At 40.8% G+C, this 22,376-nt stretch overlaps 1 protein-coding gene across 4 annotated transcripts in view; it reads right to left on the bottom strand.

Moving 5' to 3' along the window:
* Nucleotides 1–22,376, bottom strand: part of MACROH2A1 (macroH2A.1 histone) — a 63,256-nt gene that overhangs the window by 32,939 nt on the left and 7,941 nt on the right. For all 4 annotated transcript variants that reach the window (XM_066613909.1, XM_066613907.1, XM_066613910.1 and 1 more), the window contains one exon: nucleotides 15,423–15,623. In XM_066613909.1, the coding sequence (XP_066470006.1) occupies nucleotides 15,423–15,594 (172 nt within the window). In that variant the 5' untranslated portion in view covers nucleotides 15,595–15,623. The remainder of the gene's footprint in view (nucleotides 1–15,422; nucleotides 15,624–22,376) is intronic.

Below are 22,376 nucleotides of genomic sequence, written 5' to 3' on the forward strand. Positions count from 1 at the left end.
TAATATTTATTAATATTACTCTATAGGCATCATACATGCTTATGCATCTGTACATTTAGAATTGTTCAAATTAGAAGCAATGTGTAATGACAGTGTTGCCCCATTTCAACCAACAAAAAGAGGAGGCAATCTTATGCACACTCACCTGGGAATAAAGTTCATTTCCATGTAGACATGCATAGGATTGGGCTTTAAATTTGGTATAATGAGCATGGTCCTCATTTGTGAGAAAAGTTTACAAGAGAAGGAAAATGTACAGTTAATAATTCTATCTGATATATCGCCCCTCTCCTCATAGTAGGATTATCTCAGTTCTCCAAAGGCAAGAGATAGAAAGAAAGGATGATCAACTTTTAAAAAATGTTTCTGAATGGCTAAGTATGCTCTAATTTTCCAAATAGGACACAAAGCAGTAAATAACCACATGAATATATGAAACATGAAGTTAGCTTTATTTTCCTAACTAGTAAGAAATATGTCACTTTAAAAAGGTATCAATTGATGCCTTGCTCAATAATCAATACTAATATGCTGCTAAAAGACCCCAGAGTCTAATATTAAATTCAGATACAGCCTGAATGAGTATGCACCAAGGGAAAAGTACATCAAACCAAAATCAATGCTATACATGATGTTTATTAACTCTCTGTTCTGGGGAGTCATCTATTACAAAACAGACTTTTAAACACTGTCCACTGTACAAGGTCACTAGTACTGTCAGCAGTCCTGATCATGCACAAGTGTTAACCATTTGACCTAGAAACAGTAAATGGCACCAATCACAAATTACCAAGAAATGTCGCTGTAACAGCATGATTTCCAAATGTTGTACTGAAGCAGGAGAGTAGCCCTAATCATTTAGCTTCTTACACAAGATAAAATGCAGTTGTACCATTCCGTCCAAGTTAAAAGTCTGGAACCATATTCTGAAGTATGCCAAAAGAACTTTTCTCTTACATTTCAACTAAAAAAGAAAACAGTTGCACCATTATAAAGGACTGGAGGAAAAAGCTATCTGACTGTGTAAACTTTCTAACACTTTCCTGCATACACTAGTTGCAGGAAAAAAAGGTAAAGGATAAGGCTAGAACAAAAAAAAACACACCATATATTTGAACCAGTGGCATAACTAGAGGGGGGTTAAAATGCTAAGTTTTTTCAGGCACCTGAACACCTGTGTAAAGTGGCCCCTCTCCCTCACTGCCGGAGCTATACTAGGCAGCAGGAGCAATCCGGAAACGTCTCCGCTGTTGCCCTTGCCACCCCAAATGGCTCTGAAGACGAGGGGGGAGGGATCGCTTTACAAAGGAGATCAGGAACCTAAAAAATTTAGCATTTTGACGCCCCTCTAGTTACCCTCAGTTCCACCAATTAGTTTCTCTTTTTCATTGTTATCCATGCTAGATCCTTTAGTTAGGATAGTACACACATTCTTGAAAAATGTATAACATACAGGGCTTACATCAAATGTTCGAAAGAATGCTGACAATATATTATAGATTTTTCATTATTCGACAGCTGTTTTGCTCCTTGTACTAACAACAGAGTTCATAAATTACATTTAAAACCACATGCAGCTTTGCATCAAATTATTTTCACAGCACAACATCATCTTTTTTGATCCACTATATCCTATATTTGAAGAAGCAAACATGGCTATCCTATGTCATTAACAGCCCAATCCCACCTAAATCCCCACATGGCAATGCAGTGGGGCCAGCATAGCTTTTGCTATATCTTGCGGGGGTTTCAGTTCCTGGAGGTCTCCTTGGGGTAAGGGGACATTTGTCACCTTGCCCCACATAGGCCCAGCAGCTGCAATGGGTCAACTATATCCCTGGCACAAGTCCACGATGATCCATGCAGGCAGGACCATGAGTGATGTTGGGAAATGGCATGCACTGGCACCACCAATTCCACCTCCTCCCAGAGGATCTGTCTACCCCCTGCCCCGACTGGCATCCTGTTCCACCTTCACCCCACCCTATTCAACCCCCTCCCCATCCCCACTCCAGGAGCCTTCCAATGATTGTGGGCACCTGGAGTGCATGCTGTCACTTTTGTGACAGTGTGTGCTGTCAGAAGTCATGTTCCATCAGCGCAGGCCCTCAACAGGATTGGGCTCTAAATTAGCACAGTTTTTCTGAGAAAAAAAAAAATGCTAGCATGGAACAATAGTTCAGTATAATGAATTCTGACAGCATTCAGGATGAATGCTTAAACATATTGACTTTTATTTTTCAGTCGCTCTGTGGCATGGGACAGGTTTCTATACCAAAAATAAATCATAATTAAATGGCAAGCAAATGACTTGCTGGAGGATCTGAAACTCAAGAGATTCTGGTGATGTCATAAGCACAAGAACAAAGCCTACAAGTCAACAGAACCCTGAGAGGGAGTTATGGCTCTGGAATGCTAAAAAGTGCTTGTTTTAAATTTTACAAAATACATGGATTGGCAATAAAATGCAGTTCTGGAAAAATGTTAATGGAGAAAGCAGACATCTCAACATTTCCCCCTACCTGACTTTCCAAACTGGAACAATGTAAATCAAAGTACCTTACTGAAGAGGAGGGGGTCTGGTAGATCACCTGCTGTTTTATAAACTTCAGTCTTTCCTCATTTGCTGTGATTTTACTACATTGAACAGCTAACAACAGAAATTCCCACAAGCATCATTTAGAGTATCCTTAAATTATCAGCACAACTGTTCCATTTTTGTAAAAAAAAAATTATTTATAGGTGGAATGACCTGTGCAAGTGTATTGATAGTCCTCTAAGATATTAGTGATACAGAAAAAGAAACATTCACCAAGTTCAAATTCAATAAAAATTGTGGTGTCGGTCAAAAATCCATTTACTGTAGACTTTTGGTTATGAGGCCCACTCAATGTTTCTCTCACTGGAATTTTTCTCTGGATTAATTTGGAGCAGAAGAAAGTAATGTACAATTTTCAAGCAACACATTGCCTGGTTTCTGCAGTCTACAGGCTCTCATTACAGCCTCATGTTTTGTTATTTATATTTGAGCCCCTTCAGGGAGAAAGGTGGGGTAAAATAAAGTTAATAATAATAATAATAATAATAATAATAATAATAATAATAATATAAAAACCTGTTTGGCCCTTACAGTTGCCAAAACTGTATCTGAAAACATGTTGATAATAAATGCAGAGAACTAAAGAAGGCAAAGATAAGCATACAGAAATGCCAGATCATTCTGCTCTTTCATTCTCATGATTAAAAATTCAAAATATGAAAAATTCTAGTTTAAAATTCCATTAAAAGGTTTGTTACAGAGAAAGTACAAGAAGCTTACCAGCATCAGTTTGGCTTGGTTCCCACAATGCCCTGCAAGAGGAGAAATGCAACTTGCTTGCATAAAAGGGTTATTCAGTTCCCACTCAACTCTGGCAATATCAGTGGGCCCATGACCATCTGTATCAAATCTTCAGTATTGGTGACTGAGATAAGAGTACAATGGATCATCAGAAGAGGTGTTTGAAAATGGTGAATGCAAAATATCACGGAACTTCAGAAGCGCCATGCAGGGCTTTGCCCTGCCCCCCAGCAACCTGCATCCTGGAACTATTTCCACTGGTTCTCCCCTCCCGTTGTAGCCCTCCTGCCACATCCCAAACCATTCTGATGATGTCTCAGTCATTTGCAGTAGCTTTTTATGGGACTAAGCGGGTTTCAGGAAGGAGGAAGGAGTCTGAAAGCTTCATTATGGGATTTTAGCTGTATTTGCATGACTTAGGGTGCAATCCAAAGGTGCAGTTGGGCCAGGGCAAGTCCCCTGTGCTGGCCCAACATTGGCGTGAAAGCGTCTTAAAGCACTTCTGCACTGACGTAACTGCACCAATGTGGGCCCCGTGGAGAGTGAGTTTGTGTCAGCTGACCTCAGCCAGCACAGGGACCTGGAGGGGGCGTAGAGAGGAGGTGGGTGGAAGGCGTTCTGGGGCAGGGGTGGTTGGGCAGCGGGTGTTCCTGGGGGCAGATGGGGAGTGGGAGGTGGTGCCAGGACCTGGCAGTTAGGCCAGATCCTAGCCCTGTTTCTGGGCAGCCAGGGGCAGTCCCAGGCTGCTTGAATTTATGCTGCCGATTGAGGTGGTGCAGATCAGAGTAGCCCCTTTGGGACTGCAGTGGCTGTTCCCGGGGTAAGGGGAAAAAAGTTTCCCCTTGCCTCAGGGTAAGCCTATGGCTGCCTGAAACATGTACTGGACACAGCGCAAGCCCACTGGCACGCTTGCTCTAGCTCAAGTTAGGATTGCGCTGTTAGGATCCATGTTTTCATGTCCATTTAAAATATAATCAGTTATCACATATGAAAATCAACCAAATAGCCACAGGATTAGTTAACATTTTGTACTCAGTTATTAATGCATTTTTTATCAAGCCTGAAGAACAGCTTAAAGAACAAGGGAGGGCACCAGGATGCAGGTCTCTTGCTATCTGGTGTGCTCCCTGGGGCATTTGGTGTGAGATACAGGAAGTTGGATTAGATGGGCCTATGGTCTGATCCAGTGGGGCTGTTCTAATCTTCTTATGTTCTTAATACAAGCATCCATTTAAAACACCTGAGCGAAGTGAGAAATATTTTCAAATAGTTTAAAGGGACACCCTTCCTTTAGTATTCTTACAGAAGCATGCCTTTCAGGCTTCACAAGCAGCACAGCCATTTTGTACATAAGCATCCATACTGTAGTGCAAAACAGAAAGGAAGAATTAGCTAATATTATTCCTTGCTGGTCCTCAGCAATGCTTGGACTTATCAAGTGACCATAGAAAAGAGCACCATTATTTTATTTGATTTTCTCTGAAGAACATTTTGTGAACTGCTCTGTTGAAAACAGTATACAGTACAAGTCCAGAGTATACAGTACAAGTCCTGAATCCATGGATTCAGGAACCACTATGTTATCAAACCACAGGTTCCAAACCCCCAGGTTTGCTTGGACCTGTTTCCTCCAAACAATGTGCCTGGGACACCTTTTGAGTCATGGAAGCCACATGCATGACTTACCCTCCCTTACCCTCAGAAAGCCTTCTAAGTTTGGAGGGCAACAGCGTATGCGTTTGGAGGGCAACAGAGTACCTGGTTTGTGGATTTTATTATCTATGGGTTTCGGAATCCATGGACGTTCTGCGAATGGAACATCCACAGATGCCAAGGCAGGATTGTATAAATATTCTTAACAATAATATTACGTTATTTTATACATGAAACCTAAATATACTATTTTGCGTTGATCGTGTTAAAAGAACCACAGTCTGCAATCCATCAAGCCAAACACAGCCAATAGCCTTTTACAGTGACTCATCATTCTGGGCAACACTCAGCTTGGTAGATCAGAAACTGCTTAAGCCAACAGTACATTTCTCCCAGTTCACCTACTGTCCACTCAGGGATACTTTGTATGATATGTCTTAAGTATTATGGATTGTATCTTTGGCTGGAATGCAAGGCAACAATATTTTGGAAAAACTCTTGTAGAAACTGTTAGCCTGTTCCAGCTCAAAGAACTGTCATGAGAACCACTTTATGATATGACACCAAAGCAACCAAGGACTTTTTCTTACATAGTCGTGATGGGGAGGATCAGAAGTCAACTCTCTGATGACAATGCTTTCTCTTTCCCTGTCTGTTTTAATACTCAAGAACGATAACAAAAAAGCCAAAGAAAGAGTGTGCACCAGATGTGAAACTTCATACAAAAGAGCCACAGAAGACATAAGTTGTGGTTTTCCCTCTGGTTAGAAGCTGATGTGACAAAACAACAAACCAACCAAAAACCCCAACAGTGCATATTATTTAATTCAAAGGCCTCCAATATAGATGTGAAGCAAGAGCCTCTGCTGAGGGTCTGAACTGTGTCATTTGCCTTATTAGGAAAATCATCCTGTAAAACCCAAAGATAGCGTATATAGGCATGAAAGCAGACAATGAATCCATTCCACACATGCATATTTCAAAGGGTTGCGAGGATAAAAGGGCAAGTGATCCCTTGGAGCCCCTTATGCTCCAATAAATAAAGGTATCAGAGGACTCATCTTTTCTAATGCAACAGATTAAGACGGTAGCTCTTCTGAATGTTACTTCTCTGGCATGTATGAAAAGAGATAATATTAAAAGTACTGTGAACAACAACATAATGTATGCAAAATGCTTTGAATGCTCTAAAGCACTACATAAACCTTTAAAATTATGAGACATGGGCAAATATTAAAAGCTATATATAAAGTAGGCTTAACATCTCAGACTGATAGGGCAAAGTGTTAATACAAGTGATTTGGATTCTGATTTTATATTTTTCCAGGCTACATCAGTTATTTTCTATTTCATCTTCCACTACTGAACATTATTATGTCCTTTACTCCCACTCATCTTCATGGTTTTGCCAAATTTTGAGACGCTTGATTTAGCTCTTGAATGTGTACTAACAGAATTAGCTCTCCCAAAGCTTATCCATGAAGACCAAGCTTATCCATGAAGACCCTATTCAACTTTCCAACACTGATGCAGCCATGCCAATGGGGTGTGCACTGCATCGTGCAGAGGGGAGGAGCACCAGAAGCCTCTTCAAGATAAGGGGATGTTTGTTCACATACCTTAGGGATGAACTGCAGCTGCATCATTGCTGGAAAGTTAGACAGGATTGGGCCCCAAGTCCATTTCTTTCTATTCTATGGCTATGCCCAACAGGTGAGAGGTAAAGGACTGTTCAGGAAAGTCTCTAGGTTTGCTGATTTCATTGGGAGCTCTCAGAGCTCTGTTAAAGCTTAGGAGTTCAATAGGCACCCAATCCACAACACATAGTGAACTCCTCAGGCTTATAGGCTGCATATAAAGAAGGATTTCAAACAGCCATCTATGTTCATGATGGTCTGAGTGAAAGCCGTCAGAAGGAGCAGTTTAAAAGAAAAGGGAAGATTGCAAAAGAGAACCTTTATTAATAAGGTCAAGAGCACAATTTTTGTAGCCTAATTTTCACGAACATTTAATGGCGCTGAACTAGCATAGTATGTTAATTATAAGATAGTATTTCACACACTTATTCCTATTTGGACTAAACATATTAATTTTGGATTCTGATGCATTTTCAAACATACACAGACAATAGGGAAATCAGACAAACACAAATGTTCTTTTTCAGAGCTCTGCTTTTTAAAAAAAATCAAGTAGACAAATAGTAAAAAAAAACACAATAATCTCAGTTCCTCAGAACAGAATTAATTAAAGGCAGATAATCTATTTTTCTCAACTCTCTTTATAATACCTTCCTTGGGGATAGTTTGATTTGGATTGCAAGTCATGTTTTCAAATTCCCATTTTTTTTTTCTTTTTCAAAAGTATGTCTTCATGCTTCATTTCTGCTTTTCTTACTCAAGATACTTCAGCTCACAGAAGTGAGCAAATCACATATTTAATTGGTACCATGTGCTGCTCATTAACATTACCTGTAATACATCAAGGTTTTTAAAAAAATTAATGCTAGCCTGTGTTGAGTGTTATTTCATAAAGTTCATTCAATTTAGAAGCTAAAAATACAGTTCAGTGAAATGTAGTGATCACAATGACAGAAGCATTTTTTCCTCTGCAAGAAATCCAAAGCACATAAGAATATACATGCATTTAGACACATCTGCTAATGTCCAAATGAAAAAATCAGCCCAAAAGAAGTACAGAAAAAGATCAGAGATTTTCTTTGTGATTAAAAAACAAAAATGCGCCATCAATTAAGGTAATTTGAGGAGCTAGTCCTCACAGGAGCTACTTCTCACAAAATATCAAATTGATTACTAGTTATTTCCCAAAATTGCTAGACACCTGGTTGTTTCCCTCTTGTGCATAGGGGCCCATTGAATGAAGCTTCTTTCAAATTTCTGCAAATAGTGTGGGATACAGCAGACCCACTGTCAAGAATTGAGGCCCCAGTTGAGGCCCTTATGGAAGCACAAAAGCTGAGACACTTGCAAGTTTTCCATCTGCTGCCACAAGTGAGCAGTGGTATGGCACTCCATCAACACTGTGAGTAGTGTGAGCAGTGGAGGCCTCCATCAACACTGATAAGTCTTCTGGGTCTTCTGCTATATTATGGTGAATGGGGGAGGGGTATTGGATTATTATGATTGTTTTATTGTTTTCTGTTTGTTCTGGATGTCTGTTTGTTGTTGTGTACTTCGTTTATTTATGCCAATAGAGGTCTTATGTATGTTAGTGCGATACCATAGTCTTTTGAGACTGAAGGTTGCCAACTACTATGTATGCACTGATAAGTTGATGGGGAGGCATCATGTTGTGGGTGGGAAGGTGAAGGGGGAGCTTTCAGGTGAATCAGGGGAGGGCAAAGAATAGATCTCTGCACACCAGCATCCACCAGGATCCTTTTCCCAGGCCACCCCACTCCTTTTCTCTCCTCCGCAAAACGGCTGGCAATATTCAAGGAGACTCATAGGCAATCACGCAGCCTACCGGGGATAAGTAAGAATATTTTTACTTACCTCCTACACCTGCTTGATCCCTCCCGCCACCAACTGAATGAAGCACACACTCCACCAGCATGGCTGCACCAGCACCAATGGTGAGGAATACGATTGGACAAAAAAAGTATCAATTTAACCATCCTTGTCAATTTGACCTTTTTGCTTCTGCTACCTAGCTGAACAATACAGTACGGACAAATGTTCTGCCGACTCATTTGAACAGCATTAATTTGTGCAGTCTTTTTATTCAAATTTATTTCAGGGGTTCACAGCAAATTCAAAGAAAAGACACCCACTTAACTCATAATTTACTACAGTATATAGAAGTTCTGACAATCTGTTTGTATTATACTCCCCTACATCAAGAGATCCATTATTTCTCTCACCAAGTATCTTAAATTACTGAATTACTTAAGGAGCTAGAGCAGGGGCGTCCAAAGTTTTTGGCAGGAGGGCCACATTGTCTCTCTGACACTATGTCAGGGGCCAGGCAAAAAAAAAAATTAATTTACATTTCAAATTTGAATAAATTTACATAAGTTTACATAAATGAATATATTAAAGATGAACTTATATGAATGAATGAAGGCCTTGCAATAGCTCAAGGCCTATAAAAGGCCTTGCACAAAGCAAGGCTGGCCTTTCTTTTCTGCCGCTACTGCATCACAGATGTGAAGCAGCAAGCAGTGGAGGGAGCCCTCATCCCACAGCTCACCAAGAGGCCAAACAGTTGCCCTCACACTGAGAGCAGTTGCATCAGGCCAGTGTGGGCTTCAATAAATCACTGGAGGGCCAGAGGCTCATTGGAGACTGGGAGTTCCCTGAAGGCCGCATTGAGAGGCCTCGAGGGCCGCAAGTGGCCCCAGGGTCGGGGTTTGGGCACCCCTGAGCTAGAGGATTGCGAGTGTCAATTTCTAATGTTTGTCCATTCCATCTATCGATCAATGTATCATGCTTCAGTAATGGCTACTATAAATGTACTGTGCATATTGAAAAATGCAGTGCACATTCCAGAACAGTTTTGATAGATGGGATACCATTTCTATAGTGGTATATTGATACAAAGTCCTGTTTCAAAGATGTGGTGCAGTTGGACCAGATGTAAACTGATCAGATGATGCGGTCCTTTTCCACCATAGGCATAGTGTCTGTGGATAGACGATTTCCACAGAGTTCAACAGACCCTATTCCACCCTTACTACCTACTCACAGCCAGCATGACAGCATATGTGCCTCCCATATCCCTAGCCAACCCTCTCCTCAGCTTGATTCATATGCACCATGCACAAACTTCCCAGTCCCCTCACATTGGCTATCACATAGTCAGGAGTCACACACATGCATAGTTCAGACCAACACCATCTGCTTTGTGACATCCACTGGTAAGCAAATGGCTTTCTTCCACAAAGTTCCTGCTAAGTGACAGAAGTCTCATCCAACATGCTGCACCATTTTGTGAGCCACAGCTGAAATCAGGTGCCCAACAGACAAACCTGCAGATGCACAGAAAATGCTTTTCCATGAGACAATCACACACAGTTGGAGACTGTGTCTGCATGATTACAGTGCCAGTCACTGGAATCAATTCCATATGATTGGCCCCACCAACACACTTTGCTCATTCAGATCCAGCCCCCAGCCATTTGGAATAATCTCATGAAAAAGCAGCTCCCTCACAGCTGCGATTGTATTTGAATGGTGCCTTCAGTCAATAAGCATTTCAAACACATTGCAAGCCTAGGAAATGTATATTCCACACTTCAGATAAAAATGCCTCAGAGCCACTGACACAGTGAAAACAGGAATTATACAAAAACAACAATATAAAATCATAGCAGCAGAAAAGGCATAATGTATACCAGTTAAAACAATGCAGAACAATGTTCTAACTTAAAAGGAAATAAAAAGGTATTTCAGCTTTGTGCTGAAAAGTTTCAGGTTTCAGGCCTGATAAGACTTCCTCGAGAGTTCCAGAGCTGGGGGGGGACGACCCACAAGAGAACAGGCCCTCTCATTGGTCACAATTGACCTCATCTCATTTGACAGGAGGACCTGAAAAAGTGCATAATAGCTGGGCAAGTTTATGTGAGAGGAAGAAGTTCTTAAAGGATCCTGTGCTGAGCCATTTAAAGGCATGTTAAAACCAACACCTTACATTGGGGTCAGAAATATAGTTACTCAGCAACTCTCTGGAAGACCCGATATAAAGCATTAAAAAAATAAAATCTACCAACAGTATAAGGAAAAATCAATTTCTAAACAGTACCAGAACAAAACTGCAAAACAAAATATTTTACTGTTATATATACATGACTAGAATTAAGAACGACAGAACTCTCACTTATTTGGTCATCATGACTAATTTTCTGAAACTGAGCAAAGACTAGCTAAAGAATTAATATATATTTTCCTTTAAAGAAATCCAATCTGAAAGGATTCCCCATTGGTAATTAATATTTCTGTTTCAGCAACATTAGGTTTACAGGTATTAGTTTTAAATGCATTTGAACAGTCTTTTCAGAGTCCTGCAGTTCTCGAGAATGATACAAAGGCAGAAAAGTTAGACTGCAATCCTATAAACACTTACCTGGGAGTAAGCCCCCATTATATGCAGTGAGACTTACTTCTGAATAGGCATGACTAGGATTGTGCTGTTAGACTGTGTTTAGGGTGGATAAAAATAAGTGAATTAAAATCCTACCCATGGCTCGTGATCCATCACCTTAAGGCCTGGGCCAGCAGTGCAAAAGCTGTGCCACAATTGTATGCATTTGGTCCACCGGTACAAATGGGCCCACATGTGCAACAACAGGTCTCACAGCAGGAAGGTTGGTGGTGGGGCAGTTCAGGGAAGGATCAAGGTCAGTTTGGGGCAGGGAACATTCAGGGGTGGGAAGAAGAAGAAGAAGATCTCAACAGTAATGGCACACACCAAGATCCTATCCCCCTTTCTCCACCCTGAACTGCCCCGAGTCTCCTCAGATTTACACCAGTAAAATAGCTGGCATAGATTCAAGGACACCAATTGTAGGCCAGATAGCCTATAGGGAGTTAAGTTTTAGTTGCTTCTCCTGGGCTGTCTAATTACCCTCTTATAGCATGCAGCACACACTACCATTAGTGGCACTGCATGCTATGGGCTGCTGGGGGATAGGATTGGTCCCTTAGTTCAGTAAACAATTTATCACTCTGGTGTTGGTTGTTGTCCTGCTAATTTATTATGGCAAAAACATACAGTAGATACTCCCCTATAGTACCTGAAATTTTTGCCAAGTAATCAAGCTCAAATTATCACTTCACCTTATCTCCAGGTCAATCAGAGGGCAGAGCCTTTCAACTCTTAACAGTTTCCTTTCTCAAGGGCAGACAGGTGCCAAGTTTCTCAAGCACCAGGCAGGCACAGCTCCTTAGAAGCAATTTGTTAACCTTTTATTCTCCTTCCTTCTGCTGCAGCCTGGTTCTGCTTTGCAAATGCTTGCAAAGCAGGTCTGTTTTTTGAAACACCAGGACGGGAATCCTCCCTTCCATTTGAAGCAGGCTACAATTCAATGCACCCTTACTTAAGAATAACACCCATGGAAAGCAGTGGGTCTACTTCCGAGTAAAAAGGGTTGCAAATATATGCAGCTGCATCTCTCAGCTGTGAATTGAATTGCACACTCCCAGTTATGTGTTATGGTTGTATGTTGTACGTAGAGCTTCTGGCTTAACACACCAGACACCTTAAAGGTGGATTTGATTCATGGTTCTCCTGCAGTGGTTCCCAACCTTTTTCACTTGCATTTTTCTTGGCAGCCCATTTCCATAAACTGTACATATTAGCAAAATGTTTGTAATTAATAATACAAGCCCTCATCTCCTCTATATGAAAGCCCAGACTTCATGTATTTATCACAGTGTTTTCTCTTTTTCTCTGTTTGAAGAACAGAAGACTCTGCCTTTGCACTGTTTTGCACCAGAAGTGTGCTGAGAAATTCTGGGTGATCAATCACTTTCCATATTATGTTTCAGTTTTTTTACTGTGCTGGTTTTCAATCACTGTTTCATACATGAATTGACGACCAAAAACTAGCTATTGGTGGGGCTTTCACAGCCAACTAGCTACCTCCCTTCCTGCCTTTTTCTGCCATTATTCCATTCTTTTTCCAAGTACCCCTAAAGGTCCTGTTGAGTGTCCCTGGCAGTACATGAATACCAGGTTGGGAACCACTGTTTTACTGGTATGTTGTTTACAGTGCACTTACTCTGACAGTGCTTACAAAAAGGTGATGAAGACCAGAATTTAAAAAGAATAAAAATGTATCTTATGATCTTTTACTATGTTTTTAATAAATTAGAGACTACAGTTCTTAGGTAACAATTAGTGGTGGGTTATTTTTCAGGATCTGGCCTCGAGTAAAATCAGACAAAACTATAGTCATACACCCCCCTAAGTTTAACCCCCGACTTATCCGGGGGTCATAGAAAATTCCATGATTGTTGGCTCAAACCCTGCCCTCGACTTATCTGTGGGATCGGCTTATAGGCGGTATTCTCCAATATCCATGATTAATTCACTGAATGGGAGATTGTTCATCTCCCAATGACGTGACAATATCTGCTTCACCTAGCTTTGATAAAGAAAATAACCAAAGCATCATTCATTTTCTGATACAGAAACAAAATGAGTTCAAAAAGTGTTTGAAATAAATCAGTGTTTCAAAACAGTGTGTAGGTTCTAAAAATGAAACCTACATCTTTGCTCTGTGAAGAATACATATTAAGGTTATATCAAGCAAAAATACACTTTTTGTAGAAAACCAGGATTTAAATCAAATCCACCCTTAGTGTTTTCTTAGCAATTTCTGTATTTTAAGAGTAATGTGTGCATATATTAAAAAAATAGAGGCATAGATACCATATGGAGAATGTCAAGTGTGAATTCGTGAATAAGAAATGACATATGGGATTAGGCTCCCTTTTGATACTTCCAATAGAATTCCTAGTGTGTGAACCTGTTGTACATGTGTGATTTGCCACACCTGCCACAAACACAGCAATAAACTTGGCCTGTGCTGAAACAGCTGAGCTGTCAAGGCTCACATGACAGCGAGTACTTAATGCTGCACATGTGAAGTCTGCATTTGGTCAACTTGCTTGGTGCCAGTTTCACTTGTATGTACTAAATATTTAGTTTGAGAAATTTTTATTGTTTAGGCTATCCTTCCATTATCTAGCTGGCTTACAGGAGGTATCTAGCTGGGCAGGAGGTCTGGTCTAGAGGGTTGAGCCTCCATTTGCCTGAAGATAACATCCGAAGGTCGCCAGTTCGAGGCCACCGGCACCGTGCAACCTTGAAGCAGCTGACAAGCTGAGCCGAGCTATTCCATCTGCTCTGAGCGTGGGAGGATGGAGGCCAGAATGTGCGACCAGATCAAGAAAGAAACATCTGAATGTTGTGGTTTCTTGAAAGATAGAAACCTTCTTTCAAATTGTAAAAATCCCTACGGGGATTTGGGTTGCCTGCCTATGTAAACCGCCTTGAATAAAGTCTAAGGAGAAATCCGAGGACCAAGAAGGCAGTATAGAAATACCTGTATTATTATTATTATTATTATTATTACTACACAGGACACACAGATAAAAGACCATCCCATTTTGTTGCAGTCCTTTCTCCCTAGAAAGTTTAGGCATAATGCTTTGTGCTTGATACCTACTCAACCCCTTGAGGAAATGGATCCATATCTTTAACTGTAAAGATAAAGATATCTTTTTTCTCTGTAAACCGCTTTATGAACTTTTAGTTGAAAAGCGGTATATAAATACTGTTAATAATAATAATTAATAATAACTGCCTTTTTGGTCACTCTTTCTAATGATATCTCCGCTGTTTGCCCTTAATGCTAAGAAATAACACTATCCATTCCCCTTACAAAGAGTCAGTTTGAGCGTCAACTTCAACATTAAAGCCCCCACTTCTGCAGTTCACACAGAGAACCTGCTATTTTGGACACTCCTTAGCTCTTACTTGGATTCTATTATGTGCAACATCTCAGGTGGTTTTCTGGAACCTCCACATGGTTCTTACAATGTTTAAAAAGCCCCCAAACCTCACTTTGTTAAGAAATCCAATCCACTCCACTTAAAGTTCCCATGGTAACACCAAGCAGTTGAACAGAATGGACAAAATACAAAAACCAAAATCCAATCTGACGGTCCCCAGTATTAGATCTCCATTTTAAAATAGTTCGTGAGCTAGTTAGTGAAAACATAACATCCCAACTAACTGGATATTGTCCTAATTACCAGAACACTGCTTCTGTTGCTGTACTAATTGACTTTTCAACAATGCAGTCCACCACCTAGTCAAGCAAAAGTACCTGGTGTCAAGATAATTTAGCTTCAAAAAAATCAACAGGACAACAATACTCATATTTCTAGTGATTTTTCCTGTACTTTTAATGCCAAACTGCCTTGTAGCTATCACTTTGGTTGCCACTGTAAAACATATTGAGGTGATCCATGATATATATATTTTTTAAAACCCAGATTATCAGAGATATAACATATACACTAAACCTCACTGTTCGGCCCTGAATATGTTTCATATTGCCAACTCTCTTATATCTATATCTGTACACCATATATACACATTCAACTTATCAACACAAAGGCCTAACTGAAAGGCTCTTAATCTTAGTGAGAAGCCTTTTACAAATGCAGCATAAAGATAAGGTTTGCAACTGAAGTCTATCATGCAATATTTCCAGGACACAGAAATCTGAACTCAGATGCAAGTGTTGTTGGGATTTATATGCATTTATGAGGGTAGTGCCAATTAGATTTAATGATTATTAGTCATTCTTGTCTTATTCTTTGCCTGTTCTCCAAATGCTCTTTTGTGCTTGTATTTTATTTGTACTAAGGTTTCTTAGTTGTTGCTCAGGTGAACTTACCAGTCAGATATTCAAGGACAGCTGCCATGTACACCGGCGCACCAACCCCAATTCTGTACTTTGGATGCCCTTTCTTTATATAGCGTAGCATTCGTCCTACAGGGAATATGACCCCAGCCTTTGCTGAGCGAGAGGTCTTGGTGGACTTTTTCTTCCCACCCCTGCTGGACATTTTCTTTGAAGTACGATTGGGTCAGCACACTAGAAACAAACAGAAAGGTAAGATTATAAGGAAGGTCTATAACAGTTTGCTTGTGATTGGTGAATGATGTCTTCAGGATCTTTTAAAGAACCACTGATGAAATCATTTCTGAATGTTCTGTGATTCAACTGTCATGAGCAGCATGGAACACTCCAGCCTTTGTGACTGTGGAAGTGGTAGCAATATAGAATACTAAGAGGTGTTCTAGAATTACTAGTAGACAAAAGGTGAGGTTTTGGTTTGTGCACAACTATTTGATTTCCATAATTTGCATGTAGTATAAATTACAGAGAACAAATATATGCAATCTGAAAATCTATAACTAGTCAACAATTTAGTCATATTTTAGTGCACAGATTCACAAAAATAGAAAGTACCAAAAGTCTTGTCTAGCCTAGCCCACTATTCAGAAGACAGAACACCCAAAAGGCATGCTATAACCAGGTCCAATTTTCCATAAGCAGAGGACAGGCATATTACAGAAAAGATTACTCACATAGCAGACAACTACATGCTGCAGAGGCAGATCAAAAAGAACAGAACCAAGATCACTGACCAATATGATTTTGGGAAAAATTCTTTTCAACCCCAGATCACGGTGCTGCATGTAATTTAGGTAACTGAAACATCAGTTGCATCATTTGCAGTGATTGTGTAATGTGATGTTTTATAGTATTTCAGTCCATTGGTGTGAAAAAAAAAATCAGAAAACAGAATCATAAATTTGACTTTAAAAAACACATGGCTTTTTAAAAAATGAAACAAAAAAACTGGAATGCAGCGTTACTAATACATAACTAGGAAGACTATAAACATAGAGAAGTTGGAAGGTGGATATATAATTTTCATCTCGTAATGATTCATCTCTCACACCTGACAAAACAAGCTTCAGTTTTGTAAATATATAACCGTACACACACGTGCACACACTTAATAACTTAAAATCATTTCAATTAATTAAGTCATCCTTGCTAATACTTCTAAAAATTGATATATTATACAATAGCAAATAACTGAATATTCAATTGATTGTAAATGGAGAAATGGTTGTAAAAACACTGCTGAACTTGTACAAATAAATCCTGGGATGTTTAGGTGAATAGCGCCAGCACTATTCCCAGTCATTTTCCAGGTTAGGGTAGCCAGTTTGTACAAGACTGCTATTTATCACACTCTGATGATGTAGACAGAATTGGTCCCTGGTTTGTTCTTTCTGGTGATGAGTGGATTATCTTACCTGCTGTAACGACAACAAATATGTCCTCCAAGCTGAACATTTGGAGAAAGCAGAGTGACCACTTAGAGTCTAATCCTATGCATGTCTACTCAGAAGTGTTCCATTGTAATCAAAGGGGCTTACTCCCAGGAAAGTGTGAATATGATTGTAGTCTTAGTTGTAAGTCAACAGATCTACTGCAATTACTAGCCCCAGATGTACAAGCTATTGAAAGACACTTTGCACACGCTCCAAGGCTCACTAGTCTTCACTGTTATTTCATAACCTCTGACTTGATTCATAAGCCTTAGAAGCAGATTCCAAAGTTAAGCCCTGGTTAAAGCTCAAGTCTAGCTAAGTTCTGTAAACAATACATAAACCCTGTTAAGTTCATCTCTCTCTCTCTCTCTCTCTCTCTCTCTCAGGATAAAGGGCTGCAATTAAGCTTCTGGGATTTGAAGCAGTGGAATCCATCTCCCCACCAATTATGCCGTTTTATTACATTCTCCTACAGGAATTTCATGAACTTCAATCTGACAACTTCCTTCCACAAACATAATTGGACTTGACACCCATGAACGATGTCCAACAATTGCATGCTAATTTACGACCATTCAGAAACATATTGCTGATAGTTCCGCCGAACGCCTGTCATTTTACCTTGTGTTTTCATAAGAGTATCGGCATTAAATTAAAACGCTAAAAGGCTCCACGGAGAGTGGCGGTTTACAAGCTCAGAAACGGCTGCTCTTCTGGGAGCTAGTGGGTTAGAAAACTAGTCCAAATTCCTAAACCTTTGATTTCCTGTAAGGCAAGCCTGTAGTGGCTTTTTCCGTCACCCCTATGGAGATAGACAGTTTTATAAACAATGTTTTATAACCCAAAAGAAAACCTAGTTGTGTATATTAACCATAGGAAAACCTCCTTCTGACCCAAAGCCGGTCAGGCACAAAGGGGTGCCTTTTCACTGAGATTTTTTTACCCCGTTTTTTTTGCCTTGCTCTTATTAAATCACCACATTGGTGCTCGAATTCTTATTGTTGTCCTCTCCATTACCAATTTGTCCCTGCATTTTTCCCATTCTCTTGCTCCCACGCTTGCTCCCTGCAAGACGAACCTCTCCACCCTTGCACTGGGCACATCTCAGCCTCCACCGCCCAAGTAACTGCAAAATGAAGTAAAACAAGTTCACCCAGCCTTTTTCTAATGTTCGGCAACTTCTGCTCTGCAATGTCTGATCTGTGCTGACATGTTGTATTGGTTGACTGTACAGCCTCAGTTGTTGGAAGTTTCAAATGGGGATTCTAGTCTATTTCATCTGAACCTCCTCTTAAATTTCATTATCCTCAGGAAAAGAGAAGGGTAAAACAGAATCTTGTAATTTGAAAAGGATAAACAAAGCAAATAAGCTTTTTGGTTTAGACAGTGGTCTTATTGGACCTCAGCAACTGACAATGCCCTACGATAGAAAGGTCATATGACATAAAAAGAAAGGGAAGGAAAGAGTTGCTAACTGAACAAGAAGCCATCTTGTAAGCTGTGGTTATATTCAAGCAGGGGAACAGCAACTGTCCCCGTTAATTCTGGTGAATATTTGCAAGTGTTTCCCTTGTGTCTTTTTAAGACTGCGAACGCCTGTCAGATAAGGAACCATTTTTTTCCTTCATTTTGCAATGGAAACTGCTTTGTGAACTTTTTTCTTTTAAAAAGTATATAAGTATTCAAAATAACAATAACCACCACACGTTCCTTTGAAGCTGCTTCATACATCATATTTGTAAGTGTCCACCAAAGGAGCTTCCAATGTTTACGCGTAAAAATGTAAAGTGTGAAAATGACAAATGTATATTTAAAAACCGTACACTCATAGGGCACTATGGCTGGCTGCAGCTCCATGCTGAGCATCCACTGCTCAATCCTTTGCCAAGCAAAAACAAGTCTGCCCCTGCATATTATGTGAAATGGCCTTCAGTCACATCATTTCCTATAAGAACTCATTAAGAAATGTGTAATTAATACATATTACATAAGTATTCCTTTATTACAACATTTATCTCCCACTTGTCTCTCACAGAGAGAGGAAAGCAGCCTTTACTACAACATCAGTTCTAGAGCTCCTCATCAACCTTTGAGGAAAATATTGTAAAGGAAAATGAAGGGGAAAATTAGGAGGTTTTTCCCTGTAATTTTTCCATTCTTTAGCTTGAAAAAACAAACCTGGTGAAGCACAATTTTCCCCATATGGATCTTTGCAGGCATATAACTAGCGCCTCGATTAACCATCTGGCTAATTATGGCTTCTAAGATGGCCCTTAAAAAAGTAAAGACCACAAAAAACCCTAGAGAACTGAGCATTCTAAAACACTTCAAGTCCAGTTAATGTAATGCAAACAGCCAATTAGGTAATAATATTTTACAGTGGAATTTCAATCCAGAGTTTTCAATATAATCATAAAAGCATGTCCTTAAAAATGAAAAAAGCCAAACATCTGTCAGTCACTGGGAACAAGCTGATTTATTAACAACAGTTGCAAAATTAAATGCAACATTACTAAAATTTTACATTAAAAAATTACAGACCTGTTATTGGACATTTAACAATGACATGTGGTCATAACTTAAAATGTTACAAACTATAACAGTGTATTTAGTACTGTATTTATATACCACCTTTCCTTTTCAGAGTCCTCATTTGGATATTGCTCAAGATCAGGGGTGTCAAACTCATTTCATACAGAGGGCTGAATAGCATTTATGATGCCTGCTAAGAGCTAGAAGTGATGTCATTAGGCAACAAGTGATGTCATTAAACAGGTCATAACCAAAAATAAGCACTTTTCCTTACTTAGGAACTCATTAGCTTCAAATGACAGAAGAGGAAGTACATAAACCTTGATCATATTTCAAGATATGTTCAAGAGCACAATTTTCAAGTGGGCTTCCCTTTCAGCAGCAACACCTCAGCAGCCTAGAGTCTGAGGGCTAGATAAAAAGCTTCTTCGGGCCGCAACTGGCCCCTGGGCCTCATGCTTGATACCCCTGCTCAAGATGGTAAACATAGGCGGATGTCCTAGACCAGTGACGGCTAACCTTTTAGAGACCGAGTGCCCAACATGCAACCCAAAACCCACTTATTTATCACAAAGTGCCAACATGGCCATTTAACCTGAATATTGAGGTTTTAGTTTAGAAAAAACAACTCATACATTAACATCTTTTACCCCTATTACTTGTACCCCTTAATGAACTTTTCCTCTAGAAATGTGTCCAATCCCTTCTTAAAGGCATCTAGGCAAGTTGTCATCACTGCTTCATGTGTCAAAGAGTTCCACAGACTAATTACATGCTGGGCAAAGAACTATTGTCAGGGAGGGGGTGGCTGCAAGACCTTGCCACTGCTCATTTTCTCAAACAAGAAAATATATTTTTTTAAAAAGACCCACCCACAGAAGTGGGCTCTAAGGCTGCAAACCCAGCCACTCTTTCCTAGGAGTAAGCCTCATTGACTCTAATGGGGCTTACTTCTGAGTAGACATGCACAGGAGCAGGCTCTAAGGCTGCAATCCCAGCCACTCTTTCCTAGGAGTAAGCCTCATCGACTCTAATGGGGCTTACTTCTGAGAAGACATGCATAGGAGCAGGCTCCAATCCCAGGCACTCTTTCCTGGAAGTAAGCCTCATTGACTCTAATGGGGCTTACTTCTGAGTAGATATGCACAGGAGTGGGCTCCAAGGCTGCAATCCCAGCCACTCTTTACTCAGAAGTAAGCCCCATTAGAGTGGATAAGGCTTACTCCCAGGAGACATGCACAGGAGCAGACTCCAATCCCAGGCACCCTTTCCTGGGAGTAAGTCTCATCCACTGTAATGGGGCTTACTTCTGAGTAGACATGCATAGGAGTGGGCTCTCAGGCTGCAATCCCAGCCATGCTTTCCTGGGAGCAAGCCCCAACGACTTTAATGAGACTGACTCCTGAGTAGACATGCATAGAAGTGGGTTCTCAGGCTGCAATCCAAGCCACACTTTCCTGGGAGCAAGCCCCAATGACTCTAATGGGACTTCCTTCTGAGTAGACATGCATGGGCTTGGGCTCTTAAACTACCAGCAAACCCCCCCCCTTTTGACTAGGGCTGCAATCCTACCCTCATTTTCCTGGGAGTAAGCCCCACTGACTACAGTGAACTTACTTCTGAGTAGACATGCAATCCTGCAGTAGGATTGGGCTCTGAGGCTGCAATCCCAGCCACGCTTTCCTTGGAGCAAGCCCCAAGCAGCAGCTTTGCTGAGCCCGCCGGACACGCTGGCTGCGTGCAAGCCTTCCGCCTTACCCCAGACAGGGGAGGGAGGAAGCGCTCCCATTAGGCTGCTGGTGGTGACTCCTCCCAGGGGGCCTGGCTCTTTCCCCTGCTGTCTGTTCCTTTTCTCCCCCGTTGGCCTCGCACCTTCCTCCTTTGCCCCGGCTGCTGGAGCCTTCCAGGGGCAGCGAGCAGAGGCTTGCGCCTGGCAGCTGGGGCAATGGCTTCGAGTGCCCACCAACAACGTTCCGCGTGCCCTCCGTGGCACGCGTGCCATAGGTTAGCCATCACTGCCCTAGATCCAGTAAGGGACTTTACAATATTGTTCCAGGTATATAGAACCCTCCAAACTCCAGTTGTACAACTTCAATGATGTAGCCAACTTCATCTTAGCTGCAGAAACACTCTGAGCATTCTGCAGTCAAATCACACAAATCACACTGGCAGGAGATTTTCCAAATCACGCTGGTAGGTTATTCTTCTTGTCTGCTATTAAGTGGTAAAGAATTCACAAACACGCCAACTCTACCATTCTCTCACAGTGCCATGGTGCTGACTTGACAAGAAGCAGAGGTTGGCTACAGAAAATTCAAGTCAGTGTTTCTCAACCAGTGACACTCATACCACCTATGGTACACACCCCCAGACTCCCGCTGCCTGGAAGCAAGACCAGCAAGGGAACGTGACAAACAGCAATAGAAGACTTATGTCAGCAGGCAGAGCTTCAACATGTGCCTTTGCGTGCACAAAAAAGTCCTCCCATCAGTCCTGAGCCTCTTACCAGTGTTTGTGTGTTGCTCCTGGCCTCCCAATATGGAAGTAACTGGCAACAACATTATTGCCAATTACTTCCAGGGGTATTTCCAATAGGTGGCCCATGTGAGGTGGTATGATGGGGGACAAAAGTTGAGAAATGCTGATCTAAGTGGTCACCTCTCAGTTCTGGAACTAAAATGCATTTGATCCAGAATTGAGACTGGGAAGTAGGATCAAATTTCTTTACATACAGAATGGGTAACTAACAATGTTCATTAATTACCACTTCTGCTTCCTTAAGGTCCATGCTTTGGTGCTACAAAAATCACAGAGTACATACATTGAGGGCACATACCATTCGGGATGTCCCTCCCTGCACATCCATTCCCATGCATACACCTTAGAAGGCAAATTGGCACTCCTTGCAGTAGTGTAAGCACAAGCAGAGAATGTGGGTGACTAGGTATGCATGTATATGAAGTAG

The sequence above is a fragment of the Tiliqua scincoides genome, chromosome 2 (assembly GCF_035046505.1).
Source record: "Tiliqua scincoides isolate rTilSci1 chromosome 2, rTilSci1.hap2, whole genome shotgun sequence".
Lineage (NCBI taxonomy): Eukaryota > Metazoa > Chordata > Lepidosauria > Squamata > Scincidae > Tiliqua > Tiliqua scincoides.